This window comes from Grammomys surdaster, unplaced genomic scaffold, assembly GCF_004785775.1.
Source record: "Grammomys surdaster isolate TR1022 unplaced genomic scaffold, NIH_TR_1.0 126271, whole genome shotgun sequence".
In the NCBI taxonomy this organism is placed as follows: Eukaryota; Metazoa; Chordata; class Mammalia; order Rodentia; family Muridae; genus Grammomys; species Grammomys surdaster.
This window is the reverse complement of record NW_021621071.1, coordinates 8,871,025-8,893,393: the sequence shown is the minus strand read 5'-3', so window position 1 is coordinate 8,893,393 and position 22,369 is coordinate 8,871,025. Positions and strand designations below refer to the sequence as shown.

Here is a 22,369-nt window from a genome sequence, read left to right as displayed (position 1 = left end):
ATTCATCTTGTCAGGGAAGGTTGTCTTCAGCTGAGGGCGCAGCAGCTTCCAGAGGGACACACATGGAACAGGGAAGGAGGGGACACATACCCCTGCAGCTAAGTAGGGTGACATGTCACAGCCAGATGACCCTCAAATCTGTAGGTTTTTCTTTAACGTTAAAAGTTAAACCAGCTAATATGGTGCAACCGAATTCCCACTTAGAGATTGAGGTTAGCCCAGGTTTGTTTTGAGGGAGTGAGGCACTGTAAAACAAGAGAGGAGCTTCTCTTAGAAGAAACTAAGGTAGCTGTTCACTGCTTCATAGAAAAGCCAGTGTTTATAGTCTGAGGAGAAGAGTCCTGCTTATTACACTGAAGAACAGATTCTTAGGAGGAAACTAGCCAGAGCCGTAACAGGTGACCTTGAGCAGCGTGCTGCTGGAGATAGGCTACAGTTGGTCCTGGTTTCTAAACTTGAGGGCAGAGCTAAGAGAGAGCTGAGCGCATGTGCCAGAGCCTGTCAGGCAGATGCGAGCTGGGGGTGAGGGGAACAACTGGGTTCCCTCTGTTGATATTTAGGAGCTGTTTCTTTTTCTATAAAAAGTGAGTGTGTCCCCTCCATTTGTCACAAGGCAGAATATTTCCAGGACTAGAACTGCTAGAAGGAGCCAGAGAGGTTGTTTAATCATAAAGAACCCTGATTCCTTTCAAAGGACCCACGTTTGAGTCCCAGCACCCACATGGTGCTACACAACCTTCTCTACTTCCAGTTCCAGAGGATCTGGCACCCTCTTCTGACATGCAGGCAAAACACCCATAAATATAAAAATAATTGAGTCTTAAAAAACTCAGGTCTTGCTGGGCAGTGGTGGCGTATACCTTTAATCCCAGCACTTGGGAGGCAGAGGCAGGTGGATTTCTGAGTTTGAGGCCAGCCTGGTCTACAGAGTGAGGACAGCCAGGGCTACACAGAGAAACCGTGTCTTGAAAAACCAAAAAAAAAAAAAAAAAAAAAAAAAACCACCTCAGGTCTTAGAATCAGACCACAATGAATTCAGAGTCTAACTTCACTTCCTAAGTGAGTAACTGTGCTGACATTTAAGCCTTAGCAATCTCGCCTCGCTCTGGGGGTTGGGAGTTCTCTTTGGGTGTGTGTGGACCCTACTGGAAATTTAGTCCGACTGTATGGAAGTGAGTTTGAATAGTGGGGAATAGGAAGTCATTGGTTTTATTTGGATAGACTTATGAAAGAAATGTTCATTGGTAAAAGAAAGGACATTGGCTGTGTGGTTAGAAGATGTCTGGGTAGAGAGCCATCCTTTGGAAGCATCCTTTTAAAGCTGTGGGCTGTTGTAGGCTGCAGAAAGAAAATGTAAAAAAAAAGAAGGCCAGAATGGGGCCTTACTCACAGAGGTTACAAACCTTCTTAGTCCTTAGGAAGCCACAGGGAGAAGCAAATAGATAGCACAGGACAGCTGGGTCATTGATGATGATGTTCCATAAGCATATGTGCGTGTGAACTGACTCTTGAGTATGCCCACGGTGAGGCAGAATATTATTCTAATACCCGTACCTCTCTAGTGCCTGGGCTCTGTGGGCATTTCAGTATCGTCTTTATTATCACAGCTGCGTGTATAGTTCCACTTTCACAAAGGTAACATGGTTTTCTTTCCATGCCGGTACTGCTTTTCTTTTTCTTTTTCTTTTTTCTTTCTTTTCTTTTCTTTTTTTTTTTTTTTTTTTTTTTTTTGGTTTTTCGAGACATGGTTTCTCTGTGTAGCCCTGGCTGTCCTGGAACTCACTCTGTAGACCAGGCTGGCCTCGAACTCAGAAATCCGCCTGCCTCTGCCTCCCAAGTGCTGGGATTAAAGGCGTGCGCCACCACTGCCCGGCGAACCTGCACTCTTAAGCTTTTCTGGGCACTCACGTTTTAAAACTGAGTCTGCCGTTTGGTATGGTTGATCCATATGGACTTGAAAAGAAAGCTGGTGTTGTTGCTTAAGTGGAGATCAACATAATTGCGGGTGTTATTTAGATTTGTGTCTTCTCTGGTGTTTTGGTTTGAGTTATCTGTTGACTGAGAGGGGTCTTAAGATTTCCAGCTGGGGTGCTGGTTTGGCATTTCTATTTAGTATTACCAGTTGTCTTTGCATGAATTTTAGAAGTATATGCTGTTAAAAATGAAATGACTGATTTTTGTTTAAACAATGAGGAAGCCTTTATTCAAACTCAGCAGTCAGTTGTGATAAGTGTCAGGATTATTGCAGTCAGGGAGAGAGCTTGGATTCTCATGAGTAAGACGAAGTGAGTATCATAGCTAACAAGCATGAGGGACGTTCGTTCGGAGATGGAAAATGACACAGGAGGAAACAGGAGAGGGAATTCTCTTACTGCTTGGCTGCATGTGCGTGTCCAACAAAGATGGAAGCAGGGGTGTCGGGAGGCATTGACTGAAAAGAGGACTCTGGGGGTCCTGGATAAAATTGAGCTGCCTTAGTCAGTGATTAAGCATTCACATTTTAAGTTATGACTTTTTGATGTTTGACTATTTTCTAGTGCAGTAGTCTATCAGTGTTTTTAATAGACATTGGTATAACTGGATTTGGGTAGGCTGTTTTGTTGTTTTCTATTTGATTCCCACCCACCCCACTCCTTTTAGTTACTTAAACAGTAGTACTTGAAATGATCCAGGGGTCTTCTGAGGCAGTCTATTACCTGAAAGGTTCAAACTGTCACTAAAGATACTGTGGACTTGCTTGCGTTCTCCATCGATTCTCTTGCTTATAAATGCATAAGGAATTATCCAGAGGATACATGGAATGCTTTTAGAAACATTAACAGTATAAAGCAGAAGTTGTGCAACGTGCTTTTTGAGCACAAACTAGGTCTAGAGATTTTCATTCTACTTTTACATTTTCGATGGGAAGCTAGAACAATGACAAGAAAGGTCAAGGTGGGTGTTGTCACAGTGAGCGGACCTTTTCTTACAGCTGAATCCTGTTGGGAGCAGACCTCGATGGTTAGAGCTGTGTGTGTGCTGAAGGGTTGCTGTGCAGGGAGTGCACCTCGATGGTTATGCTTGAAGGGTTGCTGTGCAGATAGAGTCTGCTTCGGTGTCTCAGTACTCTGCTGGAGGTCATAGGGGAAATAGGAAGCCACCCACAGGGAACTGCAGCAGTCAGCTTCCTTCCCCTCCATACTGATTTGTGTGTCGTTTATGACAGAGGGAGCCATGGTGACAGTGACAGTTACTAGACATAATTAATATTTCTACTTTTTGTTTGTTTTGTGTTTATGTGGATGTTAAGAGAATTTCCTTCTTTCTGTTGCAGTCTTGGCCCGTTAGTGAGTAAAGTGAAAGAGTACCAAGTAGAGACGATTGTAGACACCCTCTGCACAAACATGCTTTCCGACAAGGAGCAGCTTCGAGATATTTCCAGTATTGGCCTTAAAACAGTGATTGGAGAACTCCCTCCAGCTTCCAGTGGTAAGCAAGAATGCTTTTCCTTCTTTCTTTCTACGTGGACATACGTCCTCCCTGTGTTCTGAGGCACAGAGAGGTGATTGATTGAACCCTGATTTTTCTTAAACACAAATGTGACTTTTAAGCAAATGGAGTTATTAAGTGTGCTGTGTGTCGGTCCTAAAGGATATTTCTGTTGGTGCAGGGTGTTCGTGGTGTTGCATATTCTACAGCTGCAGCTGAGAGTTACGTTGTTTAGCTCCTGCAGTGGGAGAAAAGATAAGCAAATACCAGTTTCTGATTAGTTTGTAATTCCAGGTTTGATTTAGTTTTTTCATCAAACTTTATTGTATAAAATTGTAAAAAGACATAGTTAGCTAGTAAAGAGTTCAGTTTGCTAGTAGCTTTAAGTAAATTTGAGCCCCTTTCAGTTACTTGATAGTTTAATAATTACTGAATTTGATAATTAGCTTTTGGCCTCTGCCAGAATTATCTAGGTAATGTGAGTCTAAGACTGGACTGGACTACTGTGCTGTTGTTTAATTTAGAAGTCTGAAAATTACTGTCCTAACTGCAAATGGAAGACATTATGTATCCCCACTTTGTGGGAAGATTTTAAATTGGTAATATCATGTGAGCGTTGTTTTCACTCATTAATACTAATAATTGATTATCTTGTTATGATTGGTTCTGTCTGTTAAATCTCTTAGTCTAAACATCACACAGTTGAAATGTACAGAGATAAAGTCACACCCAGAGTTAGATCCCAGCAGTTTGGAGGATGCTCTGAGTGTGACTCAGTGATAAAGCATGCCTACCATGGTTGAGGCCCCGAGGTCCATCCCTAGCACCACAAGAAGAAAAAACTCTTTCCGTCTGAAGCTGGTGCTGTTTGCCCAGAGCATCCCGGTGCTGTGTTACTCTCTTCCAGCAGCCGGGAAGTCTGAGGATGGAGGATGCTACTCTCTCGATCCTCCGGTTGCACACTGTCTTCATTTCCCCTCGTGCAAGATGCATTTAGTTGGTTTTAACAAGATTTCTTTTAGTTATTGAGATTCAAACATTCACAGTGAGTTACCTGTTCCCCTTTCCTGCCATTTGTAAACATGGCCTACTTTAAAGTCAGGGGGTGCAGTGTATATGTACTCCCTTTGACTCCCTTTGGTCAGGTGACTGATTAAAGCTTAAACCTGTGATTTTTGTCTTTTAAAGCAACTGTTGTTAAATATTGGAGTGCAAACTCAGCAGAACTTAAAAAGGCTGTTAGAGAGAACTCAAGAACAGAAAAATGTTGCTGCTTTCAATCTAGAGATTTGTTTGCCATACACTACAGGCTTTGTAGCCAACATTCATTCAGTAGTTGCCTGGCAAGATCTGAATAGTGGTATTTGTCACATTTCCTGTACCTCTTTTGAAGCTATTAACTTCTGATTCTTGGTCAGGTCTAATGAGGTATTTTTAACTTTTTTCTTAGCAAGGATCTCTTTTGTTTTTTAATATTATCTATTTATTATTATTTGTACAAGTACACTGTAGCTGTCTTCAGACCCACATCAAAAGAGTGCATCAGATCCCTTTACGTGGCTGTGAACCACCATGTGGTTGATGGGAATTGAACGCAGGACCTCTGGAAGAGCAGTCAGTGCTCTTAACTGCTGAGCCATCTCTCCAGCCCAGCAAGGATCTCTTAAATGCCTTTGAATTTTAGCCTGTTGAATATTTGGCAACTAGTGCAGATATGAATTTAATACAGTTGAAATTTTTATTTACTCTTGCAGGCTCTGCATTAGCTGCTAATGTGTGTAAAAAGATTACTGGACGCCTTACCAGTGCAATAGCAAAGCAGGAAGATGTCTCTGTTCAGCTAGAAGCTTTGGATATTATGGCTGATATGTTGAGCAGGTAAGCGTGTCCATTATGTATTCGTAATGCTGTGTTATAAATAGTATGTTCATTATTGACATCTTTCTTTCATTAATATAGAAAACTTGGCCTAGATTTCTGTATTTGGGGGTAAAGGAAATATAAGATATATTTATGCATCACAGATGTTTTTTGATTCTAAAAAATGTTGTGATTGAACCTTTTTTAGCAGTTTATGTTTATTATGATCGTTCTATCCATTCGTCTACTGACATGAGGGAGACGCTTTACTGGATGTCACCAGCCTGCAGCTAAACAAGTGCCAGCCTTTAGCAGTCGGGTTTATCTTGTGTGTGGCAGGGAGGGATGGGTTCTCTTCACTTCTCCCTTGCCTACTTCCTATGGCATCCAGCTGAGGAAGTGATTTGAGCCGCTCCTGAGAAAATAACCCTTTGAGGACACTTGAGGTTCAGTGTATTCTTGTTTCTGATGATCAGTTCTTCATTACTTGTGGGTACTCTTTGTAGTTCATTTAAGTTTAAAAGTAGTTGAGCATTTTGATATAGAAAAATGTGTGCATATTAAATGCCTGCAGGGAGGGGCTCTCATTACCCTGGCACCCAGGATAGAGGAGTTAGACTTTCTAGGAGGTAAGAATGGAAATGGCTGAAAGGTCGAGCCAAGTTAAGATAAGTGAGACTACTCAGTGGAGCTTTTCTGGGTGTAGTGGAATGAAGACTGGGTGGACGTGGGTAACTACATGTGCCAAGATGTGGAGTGCACACATGTCAGATTAGGAGTGTGAAGCAGAGGTACTGTGAGCTCAAGTTTGGGAGCAAGTGAACCAGTAAAACTGGGTATGAGATGGACAAAAAGAGGAGAGGACAGTGAAGAGATGCCAGGCTTTTGGTAGTGTAGGCAGACTCCAGATAAAAGAGAAGTCTTGGAAGGCGGAAAGTGACGTCATCATTGTGCGTTTTGTTTTATTTGGTGTTCTGCCAGCCATTTGGTTACCCAGCCTGTAATAGGTAATATGGGCCTCACTCCTAGGAGTTAGTTGGGGAAACACATCAGATCTGTATACATTTTAGCTTAGGATTTTTGGTTGCACTGGAAAGGATAGTGAGAATTAAGCTTTTCTTTCATTGTGAGTTCCGATATTTCTTTCTAGTTTGTGTAGAGTCTAGACATGTTGCTAGTGCTCTGGCATGTTGAATGTATTTGTTTTTGTTTTTTTCTTTCCCTGTTTTTCAAGGCAAGGAGGACTGCTTGTTAACTTCCATCCTTCAATTCTGACCTGCCTGCTTCCCCAGCTGACAAGCCCTAGACTTGCAGTGAGGAAAAGAACAATCATTGCTCTTGGCCACCTGGTTATGAGCTGTGGAAACATAGTTTTTGTAGACCTTATTGAACATCTGTTGTCAGAGTTGTCCAAAAATGACTCCATGTCAACGACAAGGACGTACATACAGTGTATCGCTGCTATTAGTAGGCAGGCTGGCCACAGAATAGGTAAGACATTCTGAAGTGCTTCAAAGTTATGTACGTTCGTGCATGGTGTGTGTGTGTGTGTGTGTGTGTGTGTGTGTGTGTGTGTGTGTGTGAGAGAGAGAGAGAGAGAGAGAGAGAGAGAGAGAGAGAGAGAGAGAGAATGTGTAACACACCATGTATGTGTATGTGGAGGTCAGAGAGGAACTCTCCTTCATCTGTACTCCTTCATCTGTACATGGGTCTTGGGTTCACACTTGGCTCCTGGCTTTCGCATGCGCCTGTGCCCTCTGAGCCCATCACTGGCTGGCCCCTAAAGTTGTCGCGTACAAAATTGGTTGTTTTGTTTGTTTGTTTGTTTGTTTGTTTTTAAGTGTGCAGTTTTAAGAGACAATATGTTTTCCTAGGTGAATACCTTGAAAAGATAATCCCTTTGGTGGTGAAGTTCTGTAACGTAGAGGATGATGAATTAAGAGAGTACTGCATTCAAGCCTTTGAGTCATTCGTGAGGAGGTGAGTTAGGATCTTTTTATCCAAGGTTTCCCCAAGAATAGACTAGTTACTGAGAGTGAGTAAGTAAAGAGACATAGCATATAGGGGTTCACATGTGTTTGGTTTTTTCATTAAATAGTAATTATTGCTAATATATTTGTAGGAAGTGCCATCTTACTATTATAAAGTCTAGTAGCCTCATTTACTTTGAAAATATTTAGCATTGTTAGAACTTAAAATAGTCATTTTTTTTGTTTACTTTTACCTTTATAAGAAGGAAGAAATGCCAGAGCCATAATATAGTATGTCTCCAGAGCAACAGGCAAACTGGCTGAAGGGTAGCACAGTAGATAGCCTTTCAGCCATACATTTAGATCTGTCATACCTGTTCTGCCAATGTGAGTCTTAATTTGGAAACTTGACTCTAACTTTCTTTTAAATCTTAATAAAAATTATGTGAAATCGCTACTAGCTGAATGTTTGCCTATGATTAATATCATTTGTGTGGATGGTATCTTGATCCTAACTGGTTTAGTCTGGACTTTGCCCTTTGACCTGATAGTTTAGAGGAGCATCTTTATAACCAAGCCATTTTAAAAATATTTTTTAATATTTGTGCTATGTGTATGTCTGCATCATGAGCACTCATGGAAGTCAGCAGAAAGCGTCAGATTCACTGGAACTGGAATTAAAAGCAGGTGTGAACCTCCATGTTGATGCCAGGGAATTGAACCCAGGTCCTCTGTAAGAAACGGCCAGTGTTCTTACTCACTAAGCTGTCCCCCGCCCCCCAGGCCTCCAGACCAAAATTTGAAAATTGGAAATTTCAAATTCTGAATGTTGAAATTCATTTCTATCCAGTTTAATGAAGAACTACAAATTGCCCCTTTAATTTTGACTCTGTGAGCATATATGCATTTTTATTGATCCTTAGCATACAGAGAGAAGACTGTGCTAAATGAATGTTCACTACCAATTTTACAAGTTCTAATGGCTTGAGAAACTATACTACGCCCACTTGAACAATATAGTTAAATTGTATGTGATATATGTGTAGGGATGCATATCCTAAAATTAAATATTTTTTGAAAAATAAATCTTTTCAAACATGAAGCTCATGGGACAACAATTTAAGTGGTCAGACACCAGTTTGCTATTATTGCTAATAACAGACGGGGAGGGAAGTACAGTTTGTGTGTATATTTTTAAAGCAGTTTTTATCTTTGTATTTAGATGCCCTAAGGAAGTTTATCCTCATGTGTCTACCATTATAAACATTTGTCTAAAATACCTTACCTATGATCCAAATTACAATTATGATGATGAAGATGAAGACGAGAATGCTATGGATGCTGACGGTGGGGACGACGACGATCAAGGTATTGAGATGAGACAGAAGTCAGGGTTAGGTGGGGAGGGTGCCTGACTGCACACTGTACCTTAGGAGGTGTCTTTGTCCCCGTGATGCTCAAGCCTGGAGCCTTAGGCATGGTGAGGGACAACTATTCTCTTCTGTTTAGTTTTTATACAGTGTTTGGTTTTTTTAAAAAATGAATCTAAAGATACATATTCAGAGTAGTTTGGTTGGTATTGAAAAATCTTACATATTGTTTGAGGCCCTGTTTAATGTTCATGAATAAGGTAAATGTTTCTGTGGCTTATGTGGTTAAAGTCGGGATAGCTTATGGTAATGCTTCAAGGGTATAGCTATTGCTGTTTTGTTTGGAAGAATTACAATATATTTAAATGGGTAGACTACCAACTGTATGGATGGGTTGGTGGGGTTCCTGCTAGTATAGAACTTTTTAATTTGATTGTTTAAATTTATGAAGCTAGTTTCTTTCTTCCTTCCTTCCTCCCTTCCTCCCTCGCTCCCTCTCTCACACTCTCCCTCCCTCTCCCTCTCCCTCTCCCTTTCCCTCTCTCCCCCTCTCCCCCTCTCCCCTCTCTCCCCCTCTTCTCCCTCCCCCCTCTTTTGGTTTTTCGAGACAGGGTTTCTCTGTATAGCCCTGGCTGTCCTGGAACTCACTCTGTAGACCAGGCTGGCCTCGAACTCAGAAATCCGCCTGCCTCTGCCTCCCAAGTGCTGGGATGAAAGGCGTGCGCCACCACTGCCTGGCTGTGCAGTGACTTTCTTAAAAAAATTTGTAATTTAACTCATCTAAAAAGCAAGCACATAAATACATCCACCTCAGTCTCCTCCTCCAGCAGGTACTTCCCATTCTCTGTGTACAGTAGATCTCACACAGGCACTCGCTCTGTTAAGTTCATTTCTTACCCTCCATCTTGAATGCAATCCAGTAGTGGCAAAGGTGCAAGTGGCTGCCGTTTACCTAGTTACCGTACCTCTCTGCTTTCTGTCTTCTGTTCTGGCTCTTACTGATCTCTAACCACTAAATATAGATATCCTGAAGTCCTTGTACTCACCCATAATACTTCCTTTTTCTTTGGATATCATCTCAATACTTAAGCTGATTGTTCAATTCATTTGGTATTCTGTTGTTAAATGGTGAACATTTTCTTAAGGACGGATGTCCAGACAGATTGATAGAAAGTTGAAAAAAAAGTTTTGTTCCAGTAGCACATAAAAGATTCAATGAAAAGCTATGTATGAACCCAGTAACAGAATTCTTTCTTCTCACAGAAAATTGTTCATAACTATTCTTTTTACTAGATCTATAACCAAATTGGTTTTGTAGTTTTCTTATAAACGCCCGTTAGTTGATTTTTCTCCTTCTGCTGAGTCTTGACTTTGGTTCAAAGCTCGAGGAATTTATGAGTTTAAACAGAAAAGATTGAAGCCGGCTACATTTCATTAACTATGTGACAAGACTACTTAGCCAATTAAAACAGTCATGGCTGTAACATGCTGTAGATGTTAAGCTGTTTTAACTCAGTGTCTTGGTTAAGAAGAGCAGCTCACTATGTGCTGAGCTCTGTACTCTGTACACCTCTAACAGCCTGTTCCACGCTGACACTTCCTTTTAGGGAGCGACGATGAGTACAGTGACGACGACGACATGAGCTGGAAAGTGCGGCGTGCGGCTGCCAAGTGCCTGGACGCCATAGTCAGCACACGGCATGAGATGCTCCCAGAGTTCTACAAGACTGTCTCTCCTGCACTGATATCCAGATTTAAAGAGCGCGAGGAAAACGTAAAAGCAGATGTTTTTCATGCATACCTTTCTCTCTTGAAGCAAACTCGTCCAGTACAAAGTTGGCTGTGTGACCCTGATGCAATGGAACAGGGAGAAACGCCCTTAACAATGCTTCAGAGTCAGGTCAGTGTACGCGTGGGCTGTGGAAGCCACCAACAGCAGAGTTTTACAGATTGTTCTCAGGGAAGACATGAGTGCCGGCATCATTTAGGGCAACTCAGCGTTAATGAGTTTGATATTACTTACAAACCAAAGGATGGTATAAAAGTGGATGGATGGACGGACGGACAGACAGATAGGATGGTATAAAGGTGGATGGATGGATGGATGGATGGACGGACGGACGGACGGACGGACGGACGGACGGACGGACAGATAGGATGGTATAAAAGTGGATGGATGGATGGACGGACAGACAGACAGGATGGTATAAAGGTGGATGGGTGGGTGGATGGGAGCTATAGATAGACTGATGGATGATAAATAGTAGATAGATGATTGATTTGATGGCTAGATGATAAACAGACAGACGTAGAAGAAGCACTGAGCAGAGAGAAATTGCCGCGTAGAAGCATGAAGAATTCTGAGAATATTTTGTTATCTGTGTCTCAGATCATTTTATTTATGAGATTTATCTGTCTTGAGGAGAGTGTTATCTCTTTCTACTTTTTATTGCTTGATTAGTTTTTTGAGAGTCTCTGTTTACAGCCTGTTTCTATGACTTGTTAGTAAAGACTGTACTTCAGTTTTGTTAAACATTAGAACGTTTAGATCAGATATCTGCATTTTACCCCTGTTGCTTGTACCTTTAAGGTATGATGTCATTAATTGTAATAGCAAGCTAAAAAGAGAAAAAGATGCTATTACAATAGCAAAGTAAAAAAAAAAAAATACCCAGTTTGCTAGTTCTTTTTCCCACAATTTGCTTTCGACTGTTTTTCTATTTATAAATTATTTTGCTTAAATCTTTGGTTGGAAATTATTCTAATCAGTGGAGACTTGCTGCTTGTTATTCTCCACAGTTTCTTGAAGCTGTCAAACAAATATAGTTACATATGAGTGTGTACAGCTCGTGTAATAGATTTAAACTTTGTTCTCATGTACTGGTGCCTGTCTGAGCAGTAGTATTGGAGAGCTGAGTTGGAAGTGTGACAAACAGGTAGATTCTTGTGCTCCTTTCCTGTGAGTTGCTACAAGTATGTGGAGAAGTCCTTTTGGACCAGCTAGCTACTGACTATGTTATAATTGCAGGTTCCCAACATTGTCAAAGCCCTACACAAACAGATGAAAGAAAAGAGCGTGAAGACCCGGCAGTGCTGCTTTAACATGTTGACTGAACTGGTAAACGTGTTGCCTGGGGCACTAACTCAGCACATTCCTGTCCTTGTACCAGGTGCGCCTCTGGGGACTTTGTGTTTTTAGCACTTAGTGAACATGAATAAATGTTTCCCTTACAAGAGAAGTTTGGGATAATTTGTACCTAATCTGACCATTTTGAACACATGAGGTTAGATCTTTGTAAGAAAGAGGATTTAATATTTTGTATACTTTTTTTTTATGCTTTTCCCATGTTAGAAATTATATAATGCAGATAGAAATTTTAAGTCTTTCAGGGCAGGGGTGGCTTTTAGTTCTTTCTGAAACCCGAATAGCAATGATGAGATGTTTTGTTGGCTTTTCAGGAATCATTTTCTCACTGAATGATAAGTCCAGCTCATCAAACCTGAAGATTGACGCCCTGTCCTGTCTGTATGTAATCCTCTGTAACCACTCTCCTCAAGCTTTCCATCCTCATGTTCAGGCTCTGGTCCCTCCGGTGGTGGCTTGTGTTGGAGACCCATTTTACAAGATCACATCAGAAGCTCTGCTTGTCACTCAGCAGCTCGTCAAAGTGATCCGTCCTCTAGACCAGCCCTCCTCGTTTGATGCAGCGCCTTACATCAAAGATCTCTTTACCTGTACAATTAAGCGCCTAAAAGCAGCGGACATTGATCAGGAAGTCAAGGAGAGGGCTATTTCCTGTATGGGACAGATTATTTGCAATCTTGGAGACAATTTGGGTCCTGACTTATCAAACACGCTTCAGATTTTCTTGGAGAGACTCAAGAATGAGATTACTCGGCTGACGACAGTGAAAGCGCTGACCCTGATTGCCGGTTCCCCTTTGAAGATAGATCTGCGGCCTGTGCTGGGAGAGGGAGTTCCCATCCTTGCTTCATTTCTCAGGAAAAATCAGAGAGCTTTGAAGCTGGGGACCCTGTCTGCCCTAGATATTCTCATTCAAAACTACAGTGACAGCTTGACTGCCGCCATGATTGACGCCGTTCTGGACGAGCTCCCTCCTCTTATCAGCGAGAGTGACATGCACGTGTCGCAGATGGCTATCAGTTTTCTTACCACCCTGGCAAAGGTGTATCCCTCCTCCCTCTCAAAGATAAGTGGATCTATTCTCAATGAACTGATTGGACTTGTGAAATCACCTCTACTGCAGGGAGGAGCTCTTAGTGCCATGCTAGACTTTTTCCAAGCTTTGGTTGTCACGGGAACAAACAATCTAGGCTACATGGATTTGCTGCGCATGCTCACGGGTCCAGTTTACAGTCAGAGCTCAACTCTTACTCATAAGCAGTCTTATTATTCCATTGCCAAATGTGTAGCTGCCCTTACTCGAGCATGCCCTAAAGAGGGACCTGCCGTAGTAGGTCAGTTTATTCAAGATGTCAAGAACTCGAGGTCTACAGATTCCATCCGGCTCTTAGCACTCCTTTCTCTCGGAGAAGTCGGACACCATATTGACTTAAGTGGGCAGTTGGAATTAAAATCTGTAATATTAGAGGCTTTCTCCTCTCCTAGTGAAGAAGTGAAACAGGCTGCGTCCTATGCGTTAGGCAGCATTAGTGTAGGCAACCTTCCTGAGTATCTGCCGTTTGTACTCCAAGAGATTACCAGTCAGCCCAAAAGGCAGTATCTTCTGCTTCATTCCTTGAAGGAAATCATTAGCTCCGCATCGGTGGTAGGCCTTAAGCCATATGTTGAGAACATCTGGGCCTTGCTGCTAAAGCATTGTGAGTGTGCGGAGGAAGGCACCAGAAATGTCGTTGCTGAGTGTCTAGGGAAGCTCACTCTTATTGATCCTGAAACTCTCCTCCCACGGCTTAAAGGGTATTTGATATCAGGTGAGTATCAAGGGTTTCTCATCTATGACCTTATTCACAGTTAGTTGCCTTGAAAGATACCTAATGAGGAACTACTATCTGCTTTTTAAAAACCATGTTTAAAGCCATGTATGTGATGAGAAAGCCCTAGCATATGCTGTAATACGGAGTGATACTCAGAGGGACTTCGTTCCTCAGAGGGATGATGTCTAATTGGGTAATGTTTAAATTTAAATAAGGATGATCTAGTTCTTTATGCTGACTGCATTTTAATGTTGCTATTTTTATTTAAAATGTAGAAAAGACAACTCTTGAATTTAACATGAAGACCTTGTGAGGTACTTACTATATTAAAATTGCAGAAATTAGTGAGTTTAAAGGCAAAAAAAGTGCAAAAAGATTTTTGATTTACTATTGTTTACCCAATTAGAATAAATAGGTAATAATTCATAAAAAAAATAAAAGAGTTAAAATAGTGTTTAATTAAAGTTTTTCTTTACCATTATATATTTTACCAGTACCTTTCGTAAGGGCTAGGTCCCCTGTTTCTGCTTTCCTGGATCACCTCCTTTGTAGAGGACAATTTTTCTTTGAAAGTCTATAAAGCTTTTTTTTTTTCTTCTTTTTTTTTTTTTTTAAGATTTATTTATTTATTTTATTTATGAATACACTGTAGCTGTCTTCAGACACACCAGAAGAGGGCATCCAATCTCATTACGGATGGTTGTGAGCCACCATGTGGTTGCTGGGATTTGAACTCAGGACCTCTGGAAGAGCAGTCAGTGCTCTTAACCGCTGAGCCATCTCACCAGCCCGCTTTTTTTTTTTAAAGTAAGAAAACTATTGATTTAATATCCTGAGAGTCAGAAGACAGCTATTTGGGGCAATGGTAATTTTACACTGTTGAAGACATTGGTGTTTCTGTGATTGGTGGTTTACAATGTCATTCATGGACATTGGGGTAATGCATACCAATGGACTTGCTATTGCAATCTGTTGTTGATTAGGGTCATCATATGCCAGAAGCTCAGTGGTTACAGCTGTGAAGTTCACTATCTCTGATCATCCGCAGCCCATTGACCCACTGTTAAAGAACTGCATAGGTGAGTGGCAACAACACACACTGCTTGTTACTTTGGAAAAGTACAATGCTTTATTGAGATTCTGTTTATTCTGATAACTAAGGCTGTCACTAAAAATTTTTGTTACTGGGGGAGTAACACATTCACAAGGTAATTGTTTCATTATAAAGATTATTCATAATGTATGGTTTTCTTTTTTTTTTTTTTTTCCTTTAAATGTATTTTTAATGTATCTCGCCAAGGCTGTGAACATGATGAAGCTGTCTTGGGTTTTGAATGTATGGTTTTCTAAGGTTGAGAAAATTATATTTATATAAGCCCTCTTTTATCAGCAAGTACCATCAGATGATTTTGTTCATCACTGAAGTAGATAAATATGTCAGTATGTCTTAACAGTCAACCTAGTTGATAATCATATTTTGGTCATGTCTTTTTTAAATTCACTTTATATCCCACTCACTGTCCCCCCTCCTGGTGACCTCCCTTTGGTGATGTCTTAATGAATAAAGCAAATAGATGTTAAATCTCTGAGCAGTCAAGAACTTTCTCTCAGTATCAATGAGTCTTACTTGAGTTGGAGTCTCAGTTTTTGATGCTTGCTTGGAACCCTCTAGCTCTAAGAGGATCCATGGAGAAGTTCCCACCTAAGAACAAAACAGAAAGCTCGACAGTGCTAACTCATCATCAGAAGTACCAAGAGGAAATGCCCAGGAAAAACAAGAGCCATCTGAAGTTTTGTTAGAGAGGCGTGAGCTTCTGGAACTAGAGTGTTGTCATCGCCTTTGTGGTGTTCTTAGCGTTGGTTACCTTAATGTCAGGATTAATCCAGACCCTCAGGGTGCAGGTTGTGTTTTCTTAAGGACTGGTGTTGGTACAGGGAAGAGACTGTCGGGACACGGTTAAGTAGATTCATGCTGTCTTCAGTGTGCAGGGAAGGGGGTCAGAGGTAGTGAATGAACACTTTGAACTGCATAAAAGGGGGTGGCTCGTTCAGAGATAGGCCGCAGAGCTACAGATGAGTGGTCGTACTATACTCGGACCTAGAAATAGTTACTGTTCGCACAGATAAACTTTCCTATTATCAAAGTCAGGATGGGGGAAAGACCTGCAGAAGTTTCCAGAGTTGGAGCATTTAGTTTCTCACCGTGCAGTCCTTGCAGTCCTTCTCTGATGGTGTTTGTCAGCTCCCTTACGTGCCCTCATTCCCTGAGCCTCTGAAGGACTGTTGATGATAGAGTCGGGGTCGTACAATGAGGAGTAATGAATGACCTATGCAGCCCCTCTACCCGTCAGATGCCGGGCAACAAGATGCCTGCTTTTCCTCTGCTCAGTGACGCTCTCCACGCAGTATCTTCTTCTTGTACTGATTGGGAAGCGAAGGATCTAGACTAAAGGTGCCTGTCCACAGCTTGACCGTTCATACGGGAAATGATCTGACTCTCTGTGTGGCCTTAAGGAAGGTTACATTTTCATTTCTTTCTGCACATTTGCAAAATAGCAGACGTAAAAATCTTGTTTTTACAGTAGCTAGATACTGTATTTGGCAATTGTCTTGTTGGGTTGTAGTCTCCTCATTACGCTCCTGTGCTCTTACTAATTGTGTCTTAGTGAAGACGCAGATTAGGTTAGGGTGTAATTCTTTGTCCTTTGATGAATTGTCTCCCTGACGTGTCTGTATTGAGCTCAGCTTCTTGCCCCTCTGAGTGAGTTGTAAGGAATTTTAAGGTGCTAGGTTTGTTGGCTTCCGGCTCCATCCCTTCTGAGCAACTCATGTATTTACAAACTATCATAAAATAGTGAACTCAGAGTGTTAGGCCCTGCTCGCTCTGTCCTCTGCGTCATTGTCACCTAGACTGACGGTCAGTGAAAAGTGGGCACACATGCAGCACTGGTAGTTCATTTCCATGCTGCTGAAATACAGCTTTTGGCTCAGTGAATCTTGTGTCTGATTTTTCTGTGACCTCCATTTTCATTGAATAAATAGCAGGGATAACCATAATAACTAAGTCAGTTTAGAGAAAAACACACTTTGTGAATTGTGTTTTAAGCTTGGCATTAGTGGGTTGTTTCTCTTTAAATTTTCAGGTGATTTTCTAAAAACTTTGGAAGACCCAGATTTGAATGTAAGAAGGGTAGCCTTGGTCACATTCAATTCTGCAGCCCATAACAAGCCGTCACTGATACGGGACCTTCTGGATTCTGTTCTTCCACATCTTTACAACGAGACAAAAGTTAGGAAGGAACTGATACGAGAGGTGAGTGCGGTAGGTTGCCGCGTCATCGCTCCCCTGAACTCACCGTGTCATGGTCACACACTGGCATGTTCCTTCTTGTTTTAATAGGTAGAGATGGGTCCGTTTAAACACACGGTCGATGACGGTCTGGACATTAGAAAGGCAGCTTTTGAGTGTATGTATACCCTTCTAGACAGCTGTCTTGATAGACTGGATATCTTTGAATTTCTAAATCATGTTGAAGATGGTTTGAAAGACCATTATGATATTAAGGTAAGATGTGTGTGAACATCTGTCAAGTGATTGAGTAGCTGTTGATGAGACAGCGTCTATGCTTTTAATTTACTTAGCTCTGTAAGAAAGAAAAATCAGTCTGTCTACAAGTGTTTTTGTAACCATCTTAGAAACTCTATGTGCAGAAATCATGGAAAGACAGTTACATTGGTTAGTATACAAGAGAACACAGAAACTTCTTCTTACCTTAGAAGGAAGGGAAATAGACCTCAGATGTTTAAGAAATTCATTTTTAGTCTCCTTAATGAATAGTACCTACCCATATTCTTTGCCTCAGAATAAGACACATTTTAATGCTGAAAGTACAGATCCGTGACCTTTCAGGCCCATCTTGATGAGTCTAACCACCAGTTTTCTTACTTTCCCTTTGACGTCTTGCAGTTTCTTGGGCTTTTTACTTCAATACAAGGCAAGCTGTGTTAACGGCAAGAGTTGTGTTAGAGGCCGATCTGGAGCCCTCTCCTTTCAGTCTGCAGAAGCCTTAGAACAGAGTCATGTTGCTTCTGTGTCTTGTTTTCCCATTTATCATATTTAGTTATTTCTGAGCAAATGTGTCAGTATATAAGAGACTTCGGAACAAGTACATGAATACTGTCGTTTTCATGATCCTCTTTAACGGAGCCTTTGGCCTAGCAGAGCAGAAGTGGATGCAGAGCAGTTATCTGAGCCACAGTGCCGGAATTCCAGCATCTAAGGATGAAGTCCTACATATTTATAGTCCAAGGGGAAAGTACTTCAAAACATTGGGGAAGGGTGTTCTATGAATTTGAACAATGATAATCATATGTCCTCCACAGTCTGTGGAGAAAGAGATTTCTCTCACGTTTTCCTTCATGGTCAGCACATTTGCTTATTAGCTTTTTCAGAAATACCGAGTTTCCGGTCTTCTCCCTGTGGATGAAATAATATTCCCTGACTGATGGGGCCAAAGAATGCTTCCCACCCCAGTGTTTCTGACGTGCAGTCAGACTTGACAGTTGTCCTAGTTTTTTATGGCAGGACCCCCGTATGGAAGCTGATGTTCCCTAGCATTCACCTGAGGTTTGCAATGAGTCTAATTCTGAGTGGCAGATTACATTAAGATGGTGCTCTAACTGGCATACTAACCGATTTTCTGTTTAAGAGAAGTCTGTCAGAGTGTGGGGGTTTTGTCACTAGGAAAAAATGTTTTTTGGTTTGTTTTTTTTTTTTGTTCCAATAGATGCTAACATTTTTAATGTTGGTGCGACTATCTACCCTTTGTCCAAGTGCAGTACTACAAAGGTTGGACCGACTTGTTGAGCCACTGCGTGCTACGTGTACAACTAAGGTAATTGTTGCTAGGCATCAATTTAGGCTACGTTTGCATAGGAATTACAGGCTGTGGAAATGGACTCTTGTTATTTCAGATAAAATGTTAACATTTTTTATGACAGAATTTAAAAATATTTTAATATGTGCATTTTACGTATTAAAATGTCATATGGGATGTTATGATGGTGGAGTCTTGTTCTTTAAACAGGCTGACTTTGAACTCTCCACCGTGACTTAGCCTCCCAAATGCTGAGAGTACAGGCGTATGCCACCATGTCTACTGAATGGAACTTTGATTTTGTTTTCATTAATTAACTTAAATATAAACAAGAAAAAAGCCGAGCAGTGGTGGTGCTCACCTTTAATCCCAGGCTCTAGAGACGGAGGCAGTGGATCTCTGAGTTCAAAGTCTTCCTGCTCTACAGAGTGAGTTCCAGGACAGAGGAACCTGTCTGAAAACAGATAGACAATAAGAAGAGAAGAAAACTTCCTTCTGGTACTTTATGAACTCCACAGTCCTAGCTTACTCTTTTCTCTGACTTTTCAAATTTAATTTTGTTAGTATTTCCCTTTCTGGGGCTTTGAGAAACACTGGTGTTTCTTCAAAGGTCTGGCAGAATTTAGAAGTGTGTCTTAAAGTCTTGTGTTGTCTTTCTTTCTTACTGCTTCAATCCCATCCTGCTTTAGTTTGCTTTTTATTGCTGTGGTAAAGAGCATGACCCAAAGCAACCAAAAGAGAAAAGGGTTTATTTCATGCTACTGCCTGTAGACCACCATGGAGGGAATTTAGGACAGAACTCTCAAGGCAGAAGCCGATGGAAAGGCCTTTAAAAAATGCTGCTTACTGGCTTGCTTCCCTGACTTATTCACTTTGATTTCTGAGATACTCTAGTACGTCTGCCCAGGGACAGCAGCACCCACAGGGCCAGGCCCTTCCACGCCAGTCATCAGTTAAGAAAGTACACCCACAGGCTGACCTGCAGTTACTCAGTTGAGCGTCTCTGTTCTCACAGGACTTCAGCTTGTATCAGGTTGACCAAAAACCTAACCACCATGTTGTATACATCTTCTTGGTTCAGTTTTACAGATCGAATATATGTAGAAACTTATTTCGTCTTTAGAATTGTCTATTTAGAGTTTTGTTTTGTTTTACAGTATTCCCTAATGACCTTTTTGGATTTTAGTGGTATCATAATATTTCTTATTCTATCTCAGATCTAATTAACTTTTCTCCTCCCTTTTTCTTGAAAGAAAGTGGTTTGTCAGTCTTATTATCTTTCAGGAGAGCAGATCTTTCATTCTCCTGGGTCATTGTGATTTCTGTTTCACTGATTTGAGCTCTGGCCTTTATTGTTTCTTACTCTTTGCCTTTTGGGCTTTGCTTTTTACTGGTTTGGGGTTTTTTTGTGTGTTTGTTTGCTTTTGTTTTTTGATTTTTGGATATTTGAAGCAGAATCTCACTTTCAGTATATAAACTGAGTCACTGAACCGGACAGTTTTTAAGTGAAGTTGTACAAATGACGATAAGTAATGAAAGCACATCATCAAGGAAGTCAGACTGTCTTAAGACTTTCATCTCCCAGTCTGCAGAAAACAAAGCGATCAAGAATGTGCGAGTAAACTTAAAATGCCAGGAAAAAGGAACTCTGGTACTGTCGATAGGGACATAAGTAAGTGTGAGCACTGTGGGAGTCAGCCTGGCCGAGTCTCAGGGACAGTTAACGCTAGCACGGACCGCCAAGACGTTCTCTGCTTCACGTTTACTGCCACACTGTTCACAGTAGCCGACTGTCGAGTGAGCCAAGGCATTCATGTGGAGTGAATGGACTTATAAAGTATCATATGTAATATGTATATGCATATGTGCATAAGCATACATACAAAATGAGACTTAACTATTAAAAAGTAAAATTATTTCTAGGAAAATGAGTATACCTGGAATAATTGTGGTAAGCAAAATAAGCCAGACTCAGAGAAACGTATTTTCCTCCCTCGTGTGAATTTAGGCAAAACAAAGATCTCCAGAATAAAAACTGAAGACATGAAAGTAAAAAGTAGGCTGAAGTCTGTAATAATGTGGGTAAGATAGAATTAGGCTTCAACAGTGCAAGAGTTCATTCTTTTTGAGAGGATGCCTAGCTCACTCGATGAGGGAAATGCTTGAAGTGAATCTGGAAATTTGGACCGTGAAAATGGAACAAGTTTAATTGTGCTTTAATCAATGTAAAATTACAAATAGAGGCGTGCATGGGGATATTACTGGGTGTTCAGAGAAGATGCATTGAAGTACTTGGTTTCTTGGTAGGGCCAACTTGTTTCAACTAAGTAGGCCTGGATTTTTAGTCTTTTTTATAATAGGACTTGTGTGAAATGGTCCCTTTTTAGGAGACAACTAGTGTCTTAAATTTTGATATATACCCTGTACTCGAAGTGCAGTCTGCCTTCTGGACTGTGAGGGAGTGGCTGTACACTACTCACAGGAGTTTGTGTCTCCGTGCACTTTGTTATGTTATGTTACAGCATGTAACCTGAGTTTCCTCTATTGCAGGTAAAGGCAAACTCTGTAAAGCAGGAGTTTGAAAAGCAAGATGAATTAAAGCGATCTGCCATGAGGGCAGTCGCAGCATTGCTAACCATTCCAGAGGCAGAGAAGAGCCCACTTATGAGTGAATTCCAGTCACAGATCAGCTCCAACCCGGAGCTGGCAGCCATCTTTGAAAGTATCCAAAAAGATTCTTCGTCCACTAACTTGGAATCAATGGACACTAGTTAGATGTGAGAAGCGCATGAGGACCATGACATTGACGCACAGTGCACTGAACTGACAAGGTGACCAGACAGAGACATGGGAGAGAAGTGGCTAGAGCTTCAGGATGTTCCACTTTTATTTTCATTCATGGGAAGTTTGTTCAGCTTTCTTCCATTGTTGTTTTTGTAGCTTTTACTTCAGAAATCTGTATTTCCATAATCCAGAGGTTGTAAAACCACTGATGTTTTTAGTGGTTAGGGCAACGTTTGAAATGGGAACTAAAGTTTGGATTTATGGAATGTGGAAATAGGGTCCAGTATCTGTTTGCCTTGTAATGTGTAGGATTAAAATGTTAAAACTTTATGACCATGGATTTCTTGGTTTTGTAAATTGTCTCATTTAAAATCAATTCTGCAACACAAAGACCATGTTTCTATCCTTGTATAACTTCTTCTTTCAGTGACATAAAATGATTTTAAACTGGCAGATCAAGAGTATCCACTTAAGATGTTATATTTCAGAGAGATTGGCATCTTAGCAAAGATAATAAAGTATCACTCTTAAGTATAAGGCTTAACAATATCCCCTTGTGCACACTGATTTTGCATGACCAGGTTTACAAATATGTATTGTCTGTAACACAGCATGTGCAGAGTCTTCACAATACACATTCAAATAAGCAGTAGTGCAATTTATCAGATACTTTTGCACACAAAATCTTATCTAGTGAGAGAGGAGTTACTGTTGAAACTGTCTTCTGACTGCCAGTGTGAGTTTACAGATGTTTCCAGCAAATCAAGTCCCGACCACTTGTGACTCTCTGCTGTTATAAATTATCTCGTACATTTAAGGACTTAGTTTTCCTCGGTTCCACATTTCCAGTGCTTGTTTCCACCCACCAGTTCTCAAAGTCAGACTGTGGTTCCTGTTGGGTGTCTGCATTTGTTCCTGAAGGACAGAAGCCACCTGTGCTTTCAGATTTTGTTTGTAGGAAATTTCTGAAGTTGCCCATCGTTCGTTGGTTTAGTTAGCTAAGGCGTCCTTTGAGTTGAGTCACACACACACACACACACACACACACACACATCTCTTGGTGAGCTAACTTCCCTATTGTCTT

At 41.0% G+C, this 22,369-nt stretch overlaps 1 protein-coding gene across 1 annotated transcript in view; it reads left to right on the top strand.

Moving 5' to 3' along the window:
• Cand1 (cullin associated and neddylation dissociated 1) overlaps nucleotides 1-21,822 on the top strand; it is a 39,340-nt gene extending 17,518 nt beyond the window's left edge. Inside the window, exons 3-15 of the mRNA XM_028759022.1 lie at nucleotides 3,314-3,468; nucleotides 5,223-5,346; nucleotides 6,563-6,819; nucleotides 7,203-7,308; nucleotides 8,521-8,666; nucleotides 10,276-10,568; nucleotides 11,697-11,838; nucleotides 12,128-13,621; nucleotides 14,608-14,703; nucleotides 16,768-16,937; nucleotides 17,025-17,189; nucleotides 18,412-18,519; nucleotides 21,052-21,822. Coding sequence (XP_028614855.1) covers nucleotides 3,314-3,468; nucleotides 5,223-5,346; nucleotides 6,563-6,819; nucleotides 7,203-7,308; nucleotides 8,521-8,666; nucleotides 10,276-10,568; nucleotides 11,697-11,838; nucleotides 12,128-13,621; nucleotides 14,608-14,703; nucleotides 16,768-16,937; nucleotides 17,025-17,189; nucleotides 18,412-18,519; nucleotides 21,052-21,276 — 3,481 coding nt within the window. The 3' untranslated portion in view covers nucleotides 21,277-21,822. The remainder of the gene's footprint in view (nucleotides 1-3,313; nucleotides 3,469-5,222; nucleotides 5,347-6,562; nucleotides 6,820-7,202; nucleotides 7,309-8,520; nucleotides 8,667-10,275; nucleotides 10,569-11,696; nucleotides 11,839-12,127; nucleotides 13,622-14,607; nucleotides 14,704-16,767; nucleotides 16,938-17,024; nucleotides 17,190-18,411; nucleotides 18,520-21,051) is intronic.
• Nucleotides 21,823-22,369: the final 547 nt, after the last annotated feature.